This window comes from Notolabrus celidotus, chromosome 18 (genome assembly GCF_009762535.1).
Source record: "Notolabrus celidotus isolate fNotCel1 chromosome 18, fNotCel1.pri, whole genome shotgun sequence".
Taxonomy (NCBI): domain Eukaryota; kingdom Metazoa; phylum Chordata; class Actinopteri; order Labriformes; family Labridae; genus Notolabrus; species Notolabrus celidotus.
In genome coordinates, this window is record NC_048289.1 from 15,838,010 (window position 1) to 15,856,650 (window position 18,641).

Sequence of the window (18,641 nt, forward strand, 5' to 3'; positions counted from 1 at the left end):
GTCCATGAGTTTGTAATCATCACTTTATTGCAGCTTATCACGTAAACAATATATAAGACCAAAAGTGTTGTGACTGAGACATGCCCATTTTACGTCATGAGACCTCCAACAGAGTCTGCTGAGCGCATGGAGCCTAGAGAGCACGCAGGCATGTGGAGTTTTTTTTTCCTTACTGCCCATATGAAGTCATTTCGCAACCCTACACCACACGGTACAGAGCCCAGCCAAAGCAGGGAGGCTGCACGAGACACGAGCAACAAAGACTAGAAAGTAATGAGCTGGAAAGTCAATCATATGAAAATGGACAGAGGACACAAAAACACAACAACTGAGAATATCCAAGTTTAACAAAAAATCACTTTTAATACATTCTTTCCTTCTTTGCATAAAATCTTAAATATTTGATACTTTATTGGTAGGGATACTTCCCTTTGTTTGAATTCAATCACCTTCCTTATATAGAGGCTCTGTTTATGTTGGTTTTTCACAAGTTTTATTAGTTTTTTTCTAAATTTTTCCAGTGTTTTCTCCCTTCTATTGGTTGGCGCACTACGGCTCCCTTCTTTGGTTTTGATCATCATTTTCCTCTCCTCCGCCTCTTTCTCTTCCAACCCTTAAGATCCTCCTCCTCTACATCTCTATTTTCTTTCTGTACCTGGGAATGGGAAAAAAGGGAAAATTAGAGAAGGAAAAGACTTTTGAAACAGACACTGAAACTATCATTGCAGACTAAATTATAATGATTGCTTAAGCCAAACCTTTAAAGTAATTCCTATAAAAAAAAAAAGCAGGATCCAATCTATAACAAGTATCTCATTCAAGGTTTTTTTCTCTGACACGAAAACTATAAAAAGCAGCAGGCATGTTGCATCATTCTGCTGATATCTGCAAGGCAAAGCTGACATGCTCCTGTGATTTGTGATTGACATGACTGGCCAAGGGAGGAATATGTTAAACTAAATATCATATGTCGGATGAATTGAGATCAGGCCATAAGAGGTTGGATAATAATTTCACCAGGCCTGAAGGATAATAAAGCTGATCCTTTTTGCAAAATATTGATTTCAGGTAGGAAAACAAACAAATAACTTCTAGTTGATGAACCCACAAATACGGACATAGACTCAAATAACACTAAACGTTACCCCAACATTTATAAGCAGTATGGAAACTTTAAACTGTGTCATAAGCAGATATTAATAAAGTGTGAGACAGTGTTTCTGACGATTAGAAACACTTCTATTTAGACATATTTTTGGATTCATTCATTAACTGTTAATCTGCAGCATCAATCAATACTAGAAATCACCTTCCATCTGCTTAAAACTACTTTATATTGTTGTAAACCATCTGTTCAATATTTATATACTGCTTATAAATGCTAAGTAGGGACACAGACACTATGAAGACTTCTATTGCACAAGCTATCCAACAAACAGCGACAGCAGCACCTCAGAGGCGATGCACTGATTTCTGCGGTTCCTCATCAAAAATAATGAACAGAGCAACACTCTGGGATCGCCTTCTACTTTAATCACCATGCCGCTTTGACATTTTGAGACACTTGTAAGATTTGCCAATGATCATTTGGAAGTAGGGAGAACCCAGAGTTCAAAAAAGGGAGTGAAATTATAAACACAGGACACTAGACTGAAGACAGATTTCCACAATGGAAGGAAAAATGAAAAATAGACCGACATAAGACACAAAGTGCAGACAGTGATGATACGAGCAGTGCGAGCTGTAGAGTACCTTGATTTAGTTACAGACTAATGGTGGTGGGGGAACTGAGTTTATTCTGAAAATCAAAGGTTAAGAGTGTTAATGATGATGAATGGATGGAAAGAGGGAGAGAGGTGAGAGATGAAAACATACAATGAACTTGTGATGAATTTGTAAATAGATCAGGTGATGATGAGTTACATTAATATGACAGTACAGGATGGAGAAGAATTAGACTTTGTTAAAATTGTAGTGAATCATTTTTAAAAAAGGATGACGGTATTAATAAATCCATTAAAGGTTTAGGGTTACATTTGGATAACAGGTAGTTTTCATGTTTAATGAATTAGAGAAGATGTGCAGGAAAGCAGGGATACTTACTCTCAACGTAGTTGCGAGCAAAGAACTTCAGAACCTCATCAATGAGGATGACGGGGAAGGAAAGCTTCAAGACCATCAGCCACTGTTCCACGTTGAGATGGGTCAACTTGAAGATCATCTGGAGGGCAGAAGGGAAAGAGTCAGAGCTGCAACATAAACTTCAAACTGTAGAAGACCGAGGGTTTCTCTTTGTTCAACTTTACTCATTACAAACAATTCAGGCCTTATGTTTTGCTTGTTGTATCTTGGAATAAGATGTTATATGTAGACCTGTCCAGTGAATGCAGCTTATCTTAACTGTAATAAGATCTTTTAACTAGACATTAGATTAGCACATTTGGCACAATTAGATGTTTTGCAGTGCAAATGTTAAACTTGAGAGCACTTACGGGCAGAGGGTCGACGTAGATGATCATGAAGTGGAGGGACATGGAGAGGGTCATGGCAGAAAGCAGCCAGAAGTTGCTCCATGGGGGCATACGCACCAGAGACTGGTTCTCAGACAAGCTAGGAACAATTGCAAACGAAGAGATTAAGTGTCAGTGTGTCTTGTAAATAAAAGGCAGCATTTAGTTCTGGTTATGGTCTTTTCAAATGTTACCTGTTGAGAGCGTTGCACATCTCAATGGTGACCAGCACGGACAGAGCCATGGTCATGGGAGGAGCAGCCTCAAAGATGTGACACTCGATTCCTGCGAAATCCTCGTTCTCATCGCAGCACTGCATGAAGTGAGACTGCACAGAGGGGGAAAGAATGTTAACAAGGGTCTTCTATGAAGTGAGGGTTTCTGGAAGACAACGTAGAGGAGGACAATAACACACCAGCTGGTAGTAGGTGACACCGGGACCGGTTTGGTCATAGAGGAACCACCAGGCAGCACCACCAACAGTGGCAGCACCGACGTATCCTGTTAGACGGATCGAACAGCTCATAAGTGTAGGCAAGTCATTTTACCTGCATTTAGATTCAAGGAAAAACACAATTTCCTAAATTGTACTCACCACCAATAGCCATGTATCTGAAGAACAGCCAGCCAGAGATCAGGGGCTCCTTGGGGGAACGTGGGGGCTTGCCCATGATGTCCAGATCTGGGGGGTTGAAGCCCAGAGCGGTGGCGGGCAGACCATCAGTAACCAGGTTGACCCACAGAAGCTGGACTGGGATCAGAGCCTCAGGCAGACCCAGAGCGGCAGTCAGGAAGATACTGAAAGAGGGATCAGAGGGGTCAGATAATGGACGGAATGATAGACTAAAATATGGTGTTTAGGTGTGTGGGCCACTCACCAGACGACCTCACCAACGTTGGAGGAGATGAGGTAGCGGATGAACTGCTTCATGTTGTTGTAGATAGCTCTGCCCTCCTCAACAGCAGACACAATGGAAGAGAAGTTGTCGTCAGCGAGGACCATCTCAGAGGCAGACTTGGCAACGGCAGTGCCAGAGCCCATGGCGATGCCGATTTCGGCCTTCTTCAGGGCAGGGGCATCGTTCACACCATCACCAGTCTGGATTTGAAGGAGAGCATGTGTGAGTTATACTGATCTCAAGCTACACACACACACACACACACACACACACACACACACACACACACACACACACACACACTCAAACAGCTGTGTTCTTACCATAGCAGTAATGTCATCGAAACCCTGCAGGAACTCCACAATCTTGGATTTGTGGGCTGGCTCAACACGGGCGAAGCAGCAAGCTCTACGCACAGCCTCAGCCTGCTCATGGAGGGGCAGATCGTCAAACTCACGGCCGGTGTAGGCCTTGCCAGCAACATCCTCCTCCTCAGAGAAGATGCCAATACGACGGCAGATAGCGATGGCAGTTCCCTTGTTGTCACCTGAAACATGGTGGTGGAGAAGTTTAGTGGGTAGTCTGTGCTGTGACCGATATTTGGTTTGTAAAAAGACTCATTTGGACTACAGATGAATGGAGATTTATCAAACAACTGCAGTAATTGCAGTGTAGTCACCAGTTAGCTGCAAACTTTTACCATATGCTGCATCGTTCACAGTCCATCTAACATCTTGAGAGTTAACTCTATGTTTATGTCACAACTGAAGCGAATTGCCCTCCAGATGTGTCTGCAAAATAGACTCCATCTCGGTCATTACATTCTACAGAGTAGCGCCCATTTAACTGCTTTTGGTAAGTCTCAGTTTCACTAAAAAGAGTAGGTTACATAAAAGCATCCCTCTGGCTGTATGAACCCGAAAAAGAAAATGCAGATAGGTACAAGGATGTCATTACAATGTACACCTGCTTATGCTCGCCACATGGACAGTTTTTTCCAGCATACACCAAAGCTTGCTGCTAAATGATTACGTTACTTCTTTGACTATAAATATACATCACACAGAAAACAAATCTTGTACTTTTCTACAATCCAGACTTTGAGTTCAGATTTTTTGGGAGAATCTGTAAAAAGGAGATTACTGTATTGATAAATGATCCTTGTCATAATACTAACCAGTGATCATGATGACACGGATTCCAGCAGCTCTGCACAGCTCAATGGAGATAGAGACCTCCTTACGTGGGGGATCCAGCATACCAACACAGCCAACGAAGGTCAGGTCCATCTGAGGAGGGGGGGGGGAAGTAAATTGGTCATTTATTCAAAGTCTGTCCATGAAGTCACAGCGTCCTCCACACATCTCAGTATCAAGTCAATCATGGTCTTTGTTTCTCACCTCGTAGTCGGCGAACTTGGTGGAGTCTTCAAGGTTCATCTCCTCAACCTTCATTGGGGAGTCACGGGTGGCAAGGGCCAGACAACGCAGGGTGTCACGACCGGTACCCCAGTCCCTGATGACAGCCATGATCTTCTCCTTGATGGCGTTGGTCAGGGGCACGCGGGTGGTTCCAACACGCACGTATGCGCACCTATCAATCACACCCTCAGGTGCACCCTAGAGAGCAAAAAGGATGGGTTATAGTGTGAATTTGATTTTGGCCTGTTGAGAATGTTTAGATCTGAGGCAAGGAAGAAAAACCAACCTTCACAAACATCTTAGCGCCACCATCACCCTTGGCAGGGGTGCAGAACACAGACATGGACTTCCTGTCACGGGAGAACTCCAGGGTGAAGGCCTTCTTCATGAGCTGTTTAACCACCTGTTAGAAGACAAAGTTTTCTGTTACAAAGTGATTGGACTCAATAGAACACTTCAAACAGTTTGAAAGAGCTAAGACTGATGTGTGTGGAGCAAACGGGAGGAGGAAACTCACAGAGCAGCAGGCGTTTGCTCTCTCAATTCTGGACAGGTTCTTCACGTTGGTGTTGAACACGTTCATCTTCTCAACCAGGCAGGACAGAGCAGTCTCAGTAGCCTCACCGACCTTCTCATAGATCTTCTTGGACTAGATAAACAGAGGGTGATAGAGCTAAAAGTCAAAACTGTGCAAAGGTTTCAATGACAGGAATTTGTCGATTAACTCTGTGACATTACCTCGTTGTAGTCGAGAGAGGAGTCGTTGCACAGAGCGCAGATGGTAGCCAGCTCAACAAGGCCGTCGTATACGCTGCAGTTAGTCTTGGCACCTCCCTGGGAGCTGAAAAACAAAGAGAGAATTACAAATTAATTACACATGGTTCATGTGCATTTAAAAAACACGGCTGATACCGCATTGCAATAATGTTACAGCAACTTACACTTCGCCCTCGGGGGTGTACTTGGAGCCAGAGATGTCAAAGGCATCAAGGTCAACATGGTCGCCATCGACGCCCTTGACAATGAACATCTGTGGAATACGAAGCACAAGATTTTGAGTGAAGTTAAAAGCAGGTTAGCTCTGTAGAGAAACTTTTGTCCTTCTTCTGAGTGTGAAATATGTGTGGTTCCCACCTTGGTCACACACATCTGGTTGGTGGTGAGGGTACCAGTCTTGTCGGAGCAGATGACAGAGGTGCAGCCCAGGGTCTCCACAGAGGGCAGGCTTCTGACGATGGCGTTCTTCTTGGCCATACGGCGGGTACCGAGAGCCAGGCAGGTGGTGATGACAGCGGGCAGACCTGAGAAACAAAAGCGAGGTCTGTGAACGGGAGGAACGAGCACTCAAGAAACACACAGTGACTTCCTGGTTCCCTCTTACCCTCAGGGATGGCAGCCACAGCCAGAGCGACGGCGATCTTGAAGTAGTAGACGGCACCACGGATCCATGATCCACCATGCACGGGGTCGTTGAAGTGGCCAATGTTGATGGCCCAGACAGCAACACAGATCAGGGAGATAACCTTGGACAGCTGCTCGCCAAACTCATCAAGCTTGGCCTGCAGGGGAGTCTTCTCCTGCTCGGTGGCGGCCATCTGGTCACGGATCTTACCGATCTCAGTGGAGACTCCGGTGGCGATGGCAACACCGATGGCCTTACCGGCAGCGATGTTAGTACCCTACAGAGGAAAGAGGCAGGAAAACACAAGTTAGGAGATGAAGAATGGGAAAAACAAATCTGTAGTTCCATCTTAAAAAAATGATATCAGCATCATGGTACTTACAGAGAAAAGCATGTTCTTCTTGTCCTGGTTGACGGCCCTGAGGTCGGGGACGGCCTCATTGTGCTTGATCACACTGACGGACTCACCTGAGAGAGAAAACAGAAATATTCAATGAAATCGGCCTAAAAGGTTTGGACTGAACACAACAGGTATCACGGTACTGAAGGATCTTCACAGCGTACCAGTAAGGATGGACTGGTCAACACGCAGGGTGGTGGACTTGATGCTCACAATCCTGATGTCAGCTGGGACTTTGTCACCAACTGTGGAAATCAAACAGAAGGAATCATTAGAGTGACTTCTTTAAATCCTTAAATGATGCATAAATATGTCATTTAAACAGAGAATAACTGCAGCGGTGCTGACTGTGTTGAGCTGTGGAACCCTTTCTTTATTCAATTATTTTGAACTTCCTTAACATTAGATGTTAGTGGCACACATGAGGAAAAGTAACTGAAAATAATTGAAAAGGCATACAAAGTTATGGTAAATGTTTTGCAAAATGTCTTAATACTCAATACAATTTATCAGTGGGGCTGTGAAGACTCTTAAATGACACATGCATGGCCCAATGAGCTGGGGGAGGGGCTGGGGTTAGTGTGACAACAGGTGTGCACTGACAAATGAACAGAAGTGGGGAATGGCAGGGAGTGAAGAAGAGGTGTGGCAGGTGCTGCTGAGGGTATTTATACTCCTGATTTCGCTTTCCTTCAGTCAGCATGTTTTCACAGCAGTGCTGTTCCATCACATTGCCTTAAAAAGACACGAGGCTCTGCCTGTGCCTCACATGCATACATGCTGGATTCATGTCTGGCTTCATGTCTCTCAACAGAGCTCAAAGTGAGCGACTGAATTCATGTTGTGTGATTTCATAGCTATAACTTGGTGGGACAGTGAAGGCGACATGACTGAGCACGCTGTGGTTTACAGAGACACAAATCAACATTCTCCACATTTCTTACCGGACACCTCGACGATGTCACCGGGGACGATTTCTCTGGCCTTAATCATCTGCACACTCTTTCTGTCAGAACGGTAAACCTTGCCCATCTCAGGCTCGTACTCCTTGAGAGCCTCGATGGCATCTTCAGCGTTACGCTCCTGAGGCACAGAAAAAAAGACACAACAAAAGACACAAGTGAGCAAGGTGGGGTACAGCTGAAACAACAAAAATACACACGTACTGGGATTTTAGGCACCCTTCTCTATCTTAGTTATTTTTATTTATGAATTAATAAAACAGGGAATGGAACCATGTTTATATGGAAACACAAACTACATAGTTAGAGTTCGTGATTGGTGTTATCACACGTGATCCTGTCACAGCAGGGTGCCAAAGGCAGCTCTGTTTTCAGTGAGGAAACACGAACAAGCAGCTGATCTTGACACTTGGCGGGGATGTCACAACAAAAGTGTCCCCATGGCGACTGATGCTGACAGCGGCACCGGTTACTTCATGTCATGACTTGCGTAATGTGAGTGATCAAAACAGACTCTGCAGTCCAAACAGACACTGGGCATGGTGTCTGAAAATCAGAGCTAAAGTGGTCCGCCATTTGTTTATCCTGAAGAATATTGTTTATCTGAGGTTTACTCAATGCTGTAACAGAATCCTGCCATGACATACTATTACTATTCTGATTCATGACTGATAATGTTATGATTAAGCAATCACGTCTAGGTGGAAAACATGGCAGTAAGAGGATCCCATGTGCGTTCTGTATCTTATTGCTCAACAGTCTGGGTCTTTCACTGACCTGCCACACTCCAACAATGGCGTTAGCGATAAGGATGAGAAGAATGACGAAGGGCTCAACGAAGGCGGTGACAGTCTCCTCGCCTTCCTCGAACCAGGCCAGCACCTGAGGTCAGAGAGACACAGAGAAGAAGAGTGTGAGTATGAGCCCAGAAGAGGAAGCAGCAGTGACATATGGCTGTACTTTCTATGACAAAAGAAGCATTCAAATGTGTCTAAATGTGTATTTAATCGACTTTAAATATCAAGAAAGATGCTTGCATGAGGTCTCGGTGTGAAAGATGCCTCAAAGATTATTAACGTGTGTATAATATGTAAGGTCAGGACAGTAAAAGGGTTCATTTCCAGGGATTTTGCAGGCTGTTAAGGCCATGAATACATTCATTATAACATGTAAACAAGCTAGCATTTACAGGCTACTTTCAAGGCTTCATTTGTCTTCATTTTCTTAAGTCAATCCTTTTCTTTTGCTGTTATTTTTAGAATATTTTTGCATGGTATGATATGATTACATAATCCTCATTAATTTGATCTCAGTGTCCCATAACTCCTTGCTCCTTCTGACTTGAGCCCCTCTCTCTGAGGAGGATCTTCGTTCCTTCCTTCACGCCTGACCTTTCCCGAAGGATTCAGTTTCTCTCCTTAGCTTGGGTCTTTCTTAAAATAAACCCTTACCCCTCGGCCCCCCTATACTTCACTGACCCCCCGTCTCTCACTGCCTCCTCAATATTCGCCTTCTAAGGCCATCGTGACAGCTGCCCTGAAGGGGTGAAAGCTGGGCAAAGGAATTAATACACCTCCTACGAGCCCCTAGCAATCCGTCTCCCTCCTCTCAAGTTGTTGTCCTCAAAAATACATCGAGGGGCGGAGGAGCTCGGAGAGAGAAAGATGAGGGGCCATCTTGACAAAGTGACAGAAATTATGTGAACTGCAGCTTGTTTACCGCAAGAGTTGGTGTGATTGAAAGTGAAGCGCAGTTGGCAATCAAGACTGCAAGAGGGGCCAGAGATTATTGTGCCAAGAATGCCAGAGTGCGAAAACTAATTTGTGCTGGTTGCCAGAGTTTAATCTGATGAGTTTATTTCTGTTAAAGAGATTTGTTGGAGTATGTTCTTTCAGCATTTTTAACTAACATAATGTCAGAGTCCACAAGATTGTATGCACAATAAAAAGTCTCCTTTAAATCCAGCCTCTGTTTCTTGATTTTAAAACAAATGTGACAATGACTGACACAAGTTCTAATATTCTGACACGCATACTCACAAAAGAGATGCAGGCAGCCAGCAGCAAGATCCTGACAAGCAGGTCCTCAAACTGCTCACCAATCAGCTCCCAGATGCTCTTACCTGAGTCAGACAAAGAGAGTAACAAAAGGATTATTATTACATTAATAACACTAAACAGGAAATTTGTATTACTGCACAAAAGGAGAGTGTGATTGTGATGTGTAATGCTACAAATGATGGTTCAAATATGAAATACGGGGCCAGAAGCTGCCATCATTAACATGTGTGTGTAATGTTTTTAATACAGTCCTCCATCCATCATCTAGAGAGGTTACAATGGATCGCGTCAGATCAGGAGTGTGGGAGTGTCTCTTTAAGGATTTGTGTAAATGTGGCTGGTCAAACACTCACCCTCCTCAGCGGGCAGCTCTGGAGTTGGTCACAAAGGTAGGGGAAGAGATGCAAGCATGGAGAGACAGAAAGATGGGGAAAAGATTGGTTAGTTACCTTGATGAAACAGAGTTCATTGAGAAACTTTGGGAGAAAAGATGTGCTTCTTTGTAAAACATTATAAATGTGACCTCAAGATCTAAGGTTTCTTGGACTGCTACCTTTTTGGCCTGAAGAATTGAAGCATATTTACGTGCTTGTCACTAAATCAGCTTTCTTTAACTTCTAACCAAGGCCATGATAACTCAAAGCAATAGAAACATCACTGGAAAAACAAGTTTTAAATCGAACACCATACAGCAGACACTTTGTCATCTTCTTGACCATTCCACTGGTTATTGATTAGCAACATATTACAGATCATTTAGCCTTAAACCTTCTAAGGACCTCCCCCTTTTTACCCGGCCTAAAATTATCCATCCTTTTCTGTAACGCCCGCCCCATATATCACCCAGGAAGCTTCTTGAGCCATCACCTGTCTCTCTCGCTCTCCAGCCATCTTCTTTGGCTGTCTTTAAATAGCTCTTCAAAGCCCTCAAAGTCTCTGCTTCTCAATGTCTCTCTGCGTTTCTACCAGCTGTTGCAACTCCTCTCTAAAAAAGCATCCCTAAACCCAGCCCTCCACAGAAAGTATCTCCACACAGGAAAGCAATCTGAAAACTTTCTGCTGTTTCTACTTGTTGGAATATTTCAAATGCAAATCTGTAGATCTTTCTTTATCAAGATGTTTCTCTATAAGGTCTTGTTATCAGTAGGCCTCCCTCCCCATTCCAGGATGCCCGCTCTCTCACCATTGAAGCCGTACTTGTCCAGATTCTTCTTGAACTGTTCGGGGGTGAGACCGGTGTTCTCGTTCACCCCGAAGTGAGCCAGGCATTCTGCCGGGGTCTTTGCGTGTCCGTTCTCCATCCTTTCAGGATAGACAAGGGGTTTCCCTTCTAATCGTGCCTATCCGCGCTCTTTTGACTTCTTGTTGGTCTCTGCAGTTTTTTACCCTTATTCCACCACCCTCACCTATGAAGTGTGGCACCCTCCAATTCAGGAGTGCTGGACTGACAGAAAGAGCGAATAGGCGTACACACTCTCAGGGTTTTATACCACCAAAGAGGTCAGGATTGGTGGACACCTCACTGACACACGCCTACACATTCCAGCATGGGAGGATATGGCGTTTAAGGGGGTGGGGGTGGGGGGCACGGGTGGGGTACGAGGTGGAGCAATGGGGAGGTGAGATGGTGGACTTGGACAGGAACTGGGGACGGGGGATTGGATTTGGAAAAGAGGTAATGCAGGAGAGTGGGGGTGCAGTTTGGGTACAGGGGGGGTTGTCCTGTGGATGAAAATGAGATCTGTTTTTGGAACATGCATGGTCAGTGGAATAAGACGAAGGGAGAAGGTGAGAGAGTGAGACAGGAGATCATCCAGAGGGGACATGGGAGGGGGCGCATTGAGTGACGGCTCAACTGGTTTCTACTGAGGAAGGTGGCCGAGCCAGGGAGAGAGGAGCGATGGACTGAAGAAGAGACATGGTGGAGGAATAACTGGAATTAGGAAGGAATTAGCTTTAGCACTTTTGAAATGACACAAACTTCTCACCACAGAAACCAGATCTTTCAGCAACATAACTGCATAATTTACTGTCACCAACTCATGCACATGCCAATAAAGCCACATGTGGACAGAGAAGAAGAGGGTGATGATAAAAAAAAAGTAAAATAAGACACTTGGAAGATAAAAGAAAGAAGAAATCGATAGTCTAGTGGAGAAATAATCACTGTTGGACAGGAATGCCAAAGGGCCCAGCCAGCGTGTCACACTACCCCATAGCAGAGAAGAAGCCCAAGTGCAGATAGACGAGGATCAAGTTTTATTTCTTGTTTTATTTATGAGGAAGGGAAAGCAGCAGGGAGGTATGTCACAACTTAAGTAGACGAACAAAAGATGATCCATCTGCAAAAGGCTTTTTAGAGAGGCACAATGTCCTCTTGTGGTGAATTGAGAGCAGTGACTTTGTTACAAGGTTCATGAATAAATGAGAAAACATGTTTCTTCTTAAACCTTTAGCTTGAACCAGTTTCTCTTTTTGTTTTAGTCAGTTAAATCAGGGTTCTTTATTTGCCTGAAAGTATCTCCATATAGTAAAACATTCTGCTAGCTTATAACTAAAGGTTTGTGTTGGGCAAACTGTTGATTTACTGTTTGTTTGAACAGCAGTTAACAGGCTGCTGGGTGGTGCACAGTCCTCTTCAAACAGGAATTCAAGTTGCTGTTGCTAATCAATAATCTGACAGGTGTCCCTGTAGGTGCAGCAGTGGTCACTGATCACCACATTCGACAGCTCCATGACACGTTAATGACGCATTTTATTTACTGTTGCTCTCAGCAGTTGTTCAGAATCACAGCATGATTTGTTTTCATTGTGAAATTGGCTCTACTCTGAAGTTAGGTATTGGGTAAGAAGTTTTAAAGTCAAAAGTCTATTTTTGGATCAAAACTTTCAGTACTGGCCAACTGAGCCATTTGGAGAGTCATGCTGTTTTTTGGTTTACTGGGTCATGTTTCATTTGAATTTCTCTGTTACGTAAAGTTTGGTCTCCACACTAAAACCCCAAAATGTTAAATGTATATAAATCAAGTTGGAACGAAGCAGGGTCTGTCAAGTATACTTACCTACTGTTTGATAACCTTCATAAGAAACCCTTTTTCTTCTACTTATTATTGTTTACAGCTGATAAACACTTAGTGCTAGTTCCACACTTCTAGGACCCATCTTTGTGTTTAAAGCTCCTTTGAGGAGTTTTTGTCAGGTAATGAAACAGACTCAAATTAAAACTAATGACTCGTTATGACCCACAGAAGAGAGAGAAATGTATTCTATATAGTATTTCTACATAGTTATTGTTTATGCCTGTCTGCTCAGTTGTGGGGTAGGTGTCATAGGTGGAGAAAGGAGGCTTTAATTAGGAGCTTTAATTCAAAACAAGTCAGGGCTCAGATTAGGAGATGATTTTCACAACAGATCACAATGATGTGCAGGACCTTAGCCGCTCACATCACAGTGTGAACAACCATACTAAGACCCACAGTGAGGCAGCTTTTTATTATCACAGCCCACGCCTGGGGAACACCCTACCTGAAGATATGAGGGCTGCCCAGAGCATAAATATCTTTAAAAGCAAACTCAATACCTACCTTTTTAGTCTTGCTTTTAACTGAGTTTTATTTGTATTCTTAATAGTTTTATCTATCTATTTATTTAATTATATATTGATTTAATTATTTATTTATTTATTATCTATTTCAAATGTATTCACTTTTATTCTACTTTATTTATTTGTGTACTTATTTATTTTAAGTATAGCATCTTATGTTCTTTTAATGGTTTAATATTTTAGTGTTTTATTATCTTATAAATATATTTTATTTTGTTGATTATAATTTCCTGTATTGAGTTTTAACATCTTATTTTACCTCCAGTGTTTTCTCATTAAGATATCATAAGAGCATTTCCTCAGTTCCTTCAGCAACTTCTTTTTTACTTTTTATTTATTTATTTTGTTTGTATTGTTTTTATGACTATTGTTGCATATTGTGTTCTTAACCTTAGGATTGTGGGGTGGGTTTGGGGTCGGGGCTGGGGTTGGGATCTTTTTCTTAATTTATTCTATTTTAAGTTGTTTTTATGTACAACACTTTGTGTCACAATGTCATTGTATGAAAAGCACTTTATAAATAAAGTCTGATTGATTGATTGATTGATTGAATGTGACCTGTGGCACTCTTTACATTAGAGTGAGGAGCTGAATGCTATTCTTCTTCTACTAAAGTTTTAAAATCAAAAGTTTCGATGCATTGCTTGTGTAAGAATTTGTGTGATATCCATTTGCAAAGAAATATTGCTTTTACTGTTGTGTATGTTTGGTAATTGATACAGAAATAATAAAGTAGAGGTAAAGATTATAAAAAAAAGGTGATGAATGAATGAATAAACAGTGTTTGCCCTAAAACAAGATTCACTGACTTTCTGAAGGTCACCCCAGCAGGCTGGAGGCTTCCTGTAACTAAGATGAAGGGCAGTCTCTTGCTCCCTTGAATTTCACGGTGTATCTGTGTACTGTATGGAAATAAGTCACACAAAAAAAGACTCAGTTTCCCTAAAAGGAAAGCTTACTGTGATACTGTACACTGTGCTTACATCTCATCAGTGGACGTATGGTAGTTTTAATGTTTTCCTAACTGAAAATAACTGAACTGTACATCTTAAAACTACAGTAGAATGTCTATATTTAGAATACTAAATGTCTATATATACCGCAAATCTTAAGCTCAATTATTCGCAGGGTAACTTACAATAGCTATTTTAATATACATTATTAGCCTGCTCTCTGCCGCTCCTTAACAGAGAATTTCTAAAATAAGAAGTTGTTTTTGTGGCAGCTTTCAAGTTTCCAATCAGCTGCTGGTGGCTAACTGACCTGGCCTTGTGGCCTGCTGCTGAGGGGCAAATTCTTTCCCAAAAGGTACAGTGCGTTCTCTAAGGTGAAAAAGAGGGGCTTTGTGTAACACATATAAACTTAAGAATCTATTTTTAAAACACTAAAATGCATCTACATTTTTAAATTGCATGAGTGAATTTGCATGTTGTTAATAAAGCTGGATAACATTTTCTAAGAGAAGCATGGATTTTTTGGGTTTAGTTTAAATTATTAAGGCTTTTCTCTTTTATTTCATCTTTATACAGAGTGGCATGTGAATAAGCTTAATGTAAATGGGCTTACATGTGGCATTGGCTTTACACTTAATGATATTTCTAATTTTGTTTCCAGACATTTTGCTGAAACATTTATACTTTTTCTGTTCCGCCAGTGTCCCCGTCTCTGTTTCACCCCACCGTTCTCCGGCCTCAGCTGTTGTGCAGCCGCTCTGACCTCTGAGATTTGGGGGCTGTGATAGGGGTCAGCCTGTCAGTGTCTCCCTCAGGGCAGAGCTGTGACATTTAACTCAATATCCCAGAAGGATAAGGTTTCTCCCTCCCCTCCATCTTCCGCTTCAGTCTATCACTTAAGTGTCAGTAGCCTGTGGGTGCAGGAGACTTACTACAGCGTAAACCCCTGAGAGCTGGGACACCCATCACCTCCAGCTCCCTCCGTGGCGCTAACATGCCACGCCTTCATGCCAGGCTGAGGGATCACCATGTGCCGCCACGACCCATTGAGCCCTCCCTTCTCTTTTTGTGAACTCTATCCGTGTTCCCAGTTCTGTACAAGTGTTAAGTACTGGAGGGGTGCAGCTGTACACATGGCTATCTTATGCAACTAAGTCTGTCTCTGCTGACTTGCACGGCACTAGCAAAGTGAGAGGAACAAGGCGACATTTGTCACTTTAAGACATGGAGCCAGGGTAGACTGCCATACTTCCTAAAGAAGGTTATTGTCATAAACAGAAAATTCTGCACATTTCATTCAGTCACTAAGATCAGTATCGTCAGTGTGTGGAGCTCTAATGACGTGGAGGAACTCTTCTTCACAGACACTTGCAATCCTAGACACACTCATATTCAAAGAACAGTTTGACCTATATTTTTCGTGCCAGGCAATTTAAGTCTTATGCTTCAGTAGCAGACAGAGATGCTGATTAAAAGTCTTCCTTTTTAGGGATAAAGTTACATCTTTAGTGGTGTGAGTGATGAGCACATGCAAAAAAATGATTGAGTATAATGTTGGCAAAGTACAACTACGTATTGGAATGTTAATTAGATAAAATATGAATGGGTAAGACCAAATATTGATATGCCAAAATATCATCTTACTGACTCGTGCAATTCAATCATAATATCACTGGCCCCAAATATTGATACCTTTATACCTTTAAACAGATTTCTCTTCAAATTTTGACTCCCAGTGTCACCGCTTCAATACTTAAGTGCTAATGACATTAATATTGGACTTTTGACGACGTTTTGTATTCTTCAGTAAATAAGATATTGTGCTGTATCACATAATGATTGTCTTGTAATTTAGCAATTATTACAGAACCCCCATATTATTGGGAAATAATGGGTATCGTATCATAATGTTTGTTATCATATAATATCGTATCGTACTGTATTGGGTATCAAATCATAACGTGTTGTACTGTTTTTGGTATTGTATCCAGTTGTATTTTATCAGTTATTGTATCATAACATGTTGTACTATATCAGGTATTGTATCAAGTTGTACTGTATCAGGTATTGTATTGAGTCGTACTGTATCAGGTATCGTATCGTGTCGTACTGTATCAGGTATCGTATCGTGTCGTACTGTATCAGGTATCGTATCATAATGTGTCATTATGTTTTAGGTATTGTATCCAGTTGTATTTTATCAGGTATCGTATCATAACATGTTGAACTATATCAGGTATCGTATCGAGTCGAATTGTATCGTGTTTCGTATCAAAACGTGTCATACTCTATCAGGTTTCGTATCGTGTCGTACTGTATCGGGTATCGTATCATAATGTGTCATTCTGTTTTAGGTATCGTATCCAGTTGTATTTTATCAGGTATCGTATCATAACATGTTGAACTATATCAGGTATTGTATCGAGTTGAACTATATCGTGTATTGTATCGTACTGTATCAGGTATCGTATCAAAACGTTTCTTACTCTATCAGGTTTCGTGTCATACTGTATTGGGTATCATATCGTACTGTATCGGGTATTATATCAAAATGTGTCATACTGTATCAGGTATCGTATTGTGTTGTACTGTATCGGGTATCGTATCAGGTATCACTGTATCGTGCTATATCGGTTATCGCATCTTATCGCGTATCGTATTATATTGTAAAGTATCGTATTGTACTTTATCAGGTAACGTATCATAACTTATCATAACGTATTGGGTATTGTATTGTACTGTAATGGGTATGTTATCATTCTGGGTTTCGTTGTATCTATTGTGTTGAATCAGGAATGAAAATCCCATCAGGTTCATATTGTATCTAATCCTGAGTTTCTCTGAAATTCCTATCCCTAAAATTTGGTATATTAAAGAGTAAGCCTGGATGTATCCGACTCAAAGGAAAGACGGAGGACTGATTTCTGCAGGCAAAGTTTAAAAAAACATGCTGTGTGGTTTTTAACTTTGTTTTTTTGTGCAAATGCATTTAAATGTGCATGAATGAGTAGAAAAAGTTTTAAAGATAAAAAACATTTAAAAAAACATCCTGATTAATAAAAAAACTCAAGAATGCAAAGCATCACTATAAACAGATAAGGGCTCCAAAGCAACATTACATTAAACAGCTCAGACACGTGTTGTATTGACAGTGAGGACATAATTAGTACCAGGCAATAAGAAACTGGATAAAGGAGCTACACAGCATCTGAGTTAGCGGGGTACTTGTTACAGCATTAGCTAATAGTAATAATAGAAGTGGCAGCTGAGTCTCTGAATCCAGAATTCCTCACAAGATATAAATAGAGCAGGTGACACTGCGCTGCTTGGCATGGCACCACCACAGCTTTGCGGCTTTTTTATTTCAGAATGCCGGACCTTTTAGTTTAGGCTTGTAAGTCTACCTTTCGCAAATTGGGAGAAAAAAAAGAGAGATAGGATGCTAAAGGGCACATTGGACAGCACTGTGTCATCAGTATCCATGTGGCACATTGGGACCAAGAGTTCCCGGTTGTTCACACCATTCCTCACACTTAAGGCTGTACTATATAAGCCCTGAGGGGTCTGTCAGGAAAGTGAGCCTGTTGATCAAAAGTGGCTTTCATTTTACTGTTGGGGTGTCATTTACATGTTCAGGTCTGCATTTTTCTTGAGGCAGGTGTTCTGAAGTTACTGGTCAAGATGTTTTATTGAGAAACTTAAGGTCCGAAGAAACAAACACATGGTCTACTGGCTCGGGTCATTTTAGATTACATTCACAGCTGCTGTGAATAAAAAGAGGCATGGGTGATACGTTTTGTTTTACTTCGGATTAAGTATAATGTAATCACAACTTCAGAAATCATAAATAATTACACCACTGGTCATTACCTGAACTGCATCCTGAGCTCTGTGGCTTCTGCTAGCATTCAAGACATGCAAACAAGCATCATTCACACATTAGCAGGTGAAAATGGCATGTTAGCAAACCAACATATCCTTATAGATAGTATTATGCTAGCGATAATATTAGCAAGCAGGCAGGTGGACTTAACTTAGCCACAAAGCATGAATCTGGCACTGGTTGTTCATAGCTGAATAAGTTTGCCAAATGAAAGCTCTCAAGTTAACCAGCAAGTCTGAATATAGAAGCTAATGCTTTGTCACTCTGGTCACTGTCAAGTTAGCTAGCAAGAAATTGGTCCTAGATAACAAGCTAGCTCGCATACCTTACAGAGAACAAAGTCAATAAGTTTCCCCTGACATCTCTATGTCCCATATGGCTAAACAGGTTTTATTAATATATTTATTTTTTTGGCTTCTTATTAACTCAGTTTGGAGGGTACAGGTAGATTGTGTATCATTTTGACACAGTAGGGGACGCTAAAGAGGGGCATTCAGGAGCTCACACAAAGGTACAAACTCGGACCAAAGACCCATATGAAGAAACA

At 41.8% G+C, this 18,641-nt stretch overlaps 1 protein-coding gene across 1 annotated transcript; it reads right to left on the reverse strand.

Moving 5' to 3' along the window:
- Window positions 1-5: 5 nt before the first annotated feature.
- Window positions 6-10,955, reverse strand: atp2a1l (ATPase sarcoplasmic/endoplasmic reticulum Ca2+ transporting 1, like). The gene is made up of 23 exons (XM_034707851.1): window positions 10,838-10,955; window positions 10,008-10,025; window positions 9,634-9,716; window positions 8,372-8,476; window positions 7,577-7,715; window positions 6,797-6,877; window positions 6,615-6,700; window positions 6,212-6,509; window positions 5,965-6,131; window positions 5,772-5,860; window positions 5,569-5,671; window positions 5,348-5,479; window positions 5,117-5,233; window positions 4,810-5,028; window positions 4,587-4,698; window positions 3,733-3,956; window positions 3,389-3,609; window positions 3,106-3,308; window positions 2,926-3,011; window positions 2,705-2,838; window positions 2,493-2,610; window positions 2,104-2,221; window positions 6-655 (listed from the first exon to the last, which is right to left on the reverse strand). Exons 1-23 carry the CDS (start codon window positions 10,953-10,955, stop codon window positions 639-641), a joined length of 2,988 nt encoding a protein of 995 aa, XP_034563742.1. The 3' UTR covers window positions 6-638.
- Window positions 10,956-18,641: the final 7,686 nt, after the last annotated feature.

Bases quoted from the DNA above. Each gene is read 5' to 3' on its own strand.
- atp2a1l (XM_034707851.1), bottom strand. From the start codon at position 10,955: ATGGAGAACGGACACGCAAAGACCCCGGCAGAATGCCTGGCTCACTTC. The intron at 8,477-9,633 runs GTGAGTATGCGT...CTCTGACCTCAG, and splicing joins TGGCTGCCTGCATCTCTTTT to GTGCTGGCCTGGTTCGAGGA. The intron at 2,611-2,704 runs GTAACATTTGAA...AATTGTTCCTAG, and splicing joins ATGTGCAACGCTCTCAACAG to CTTGTCTGAGAACCAGTCTC.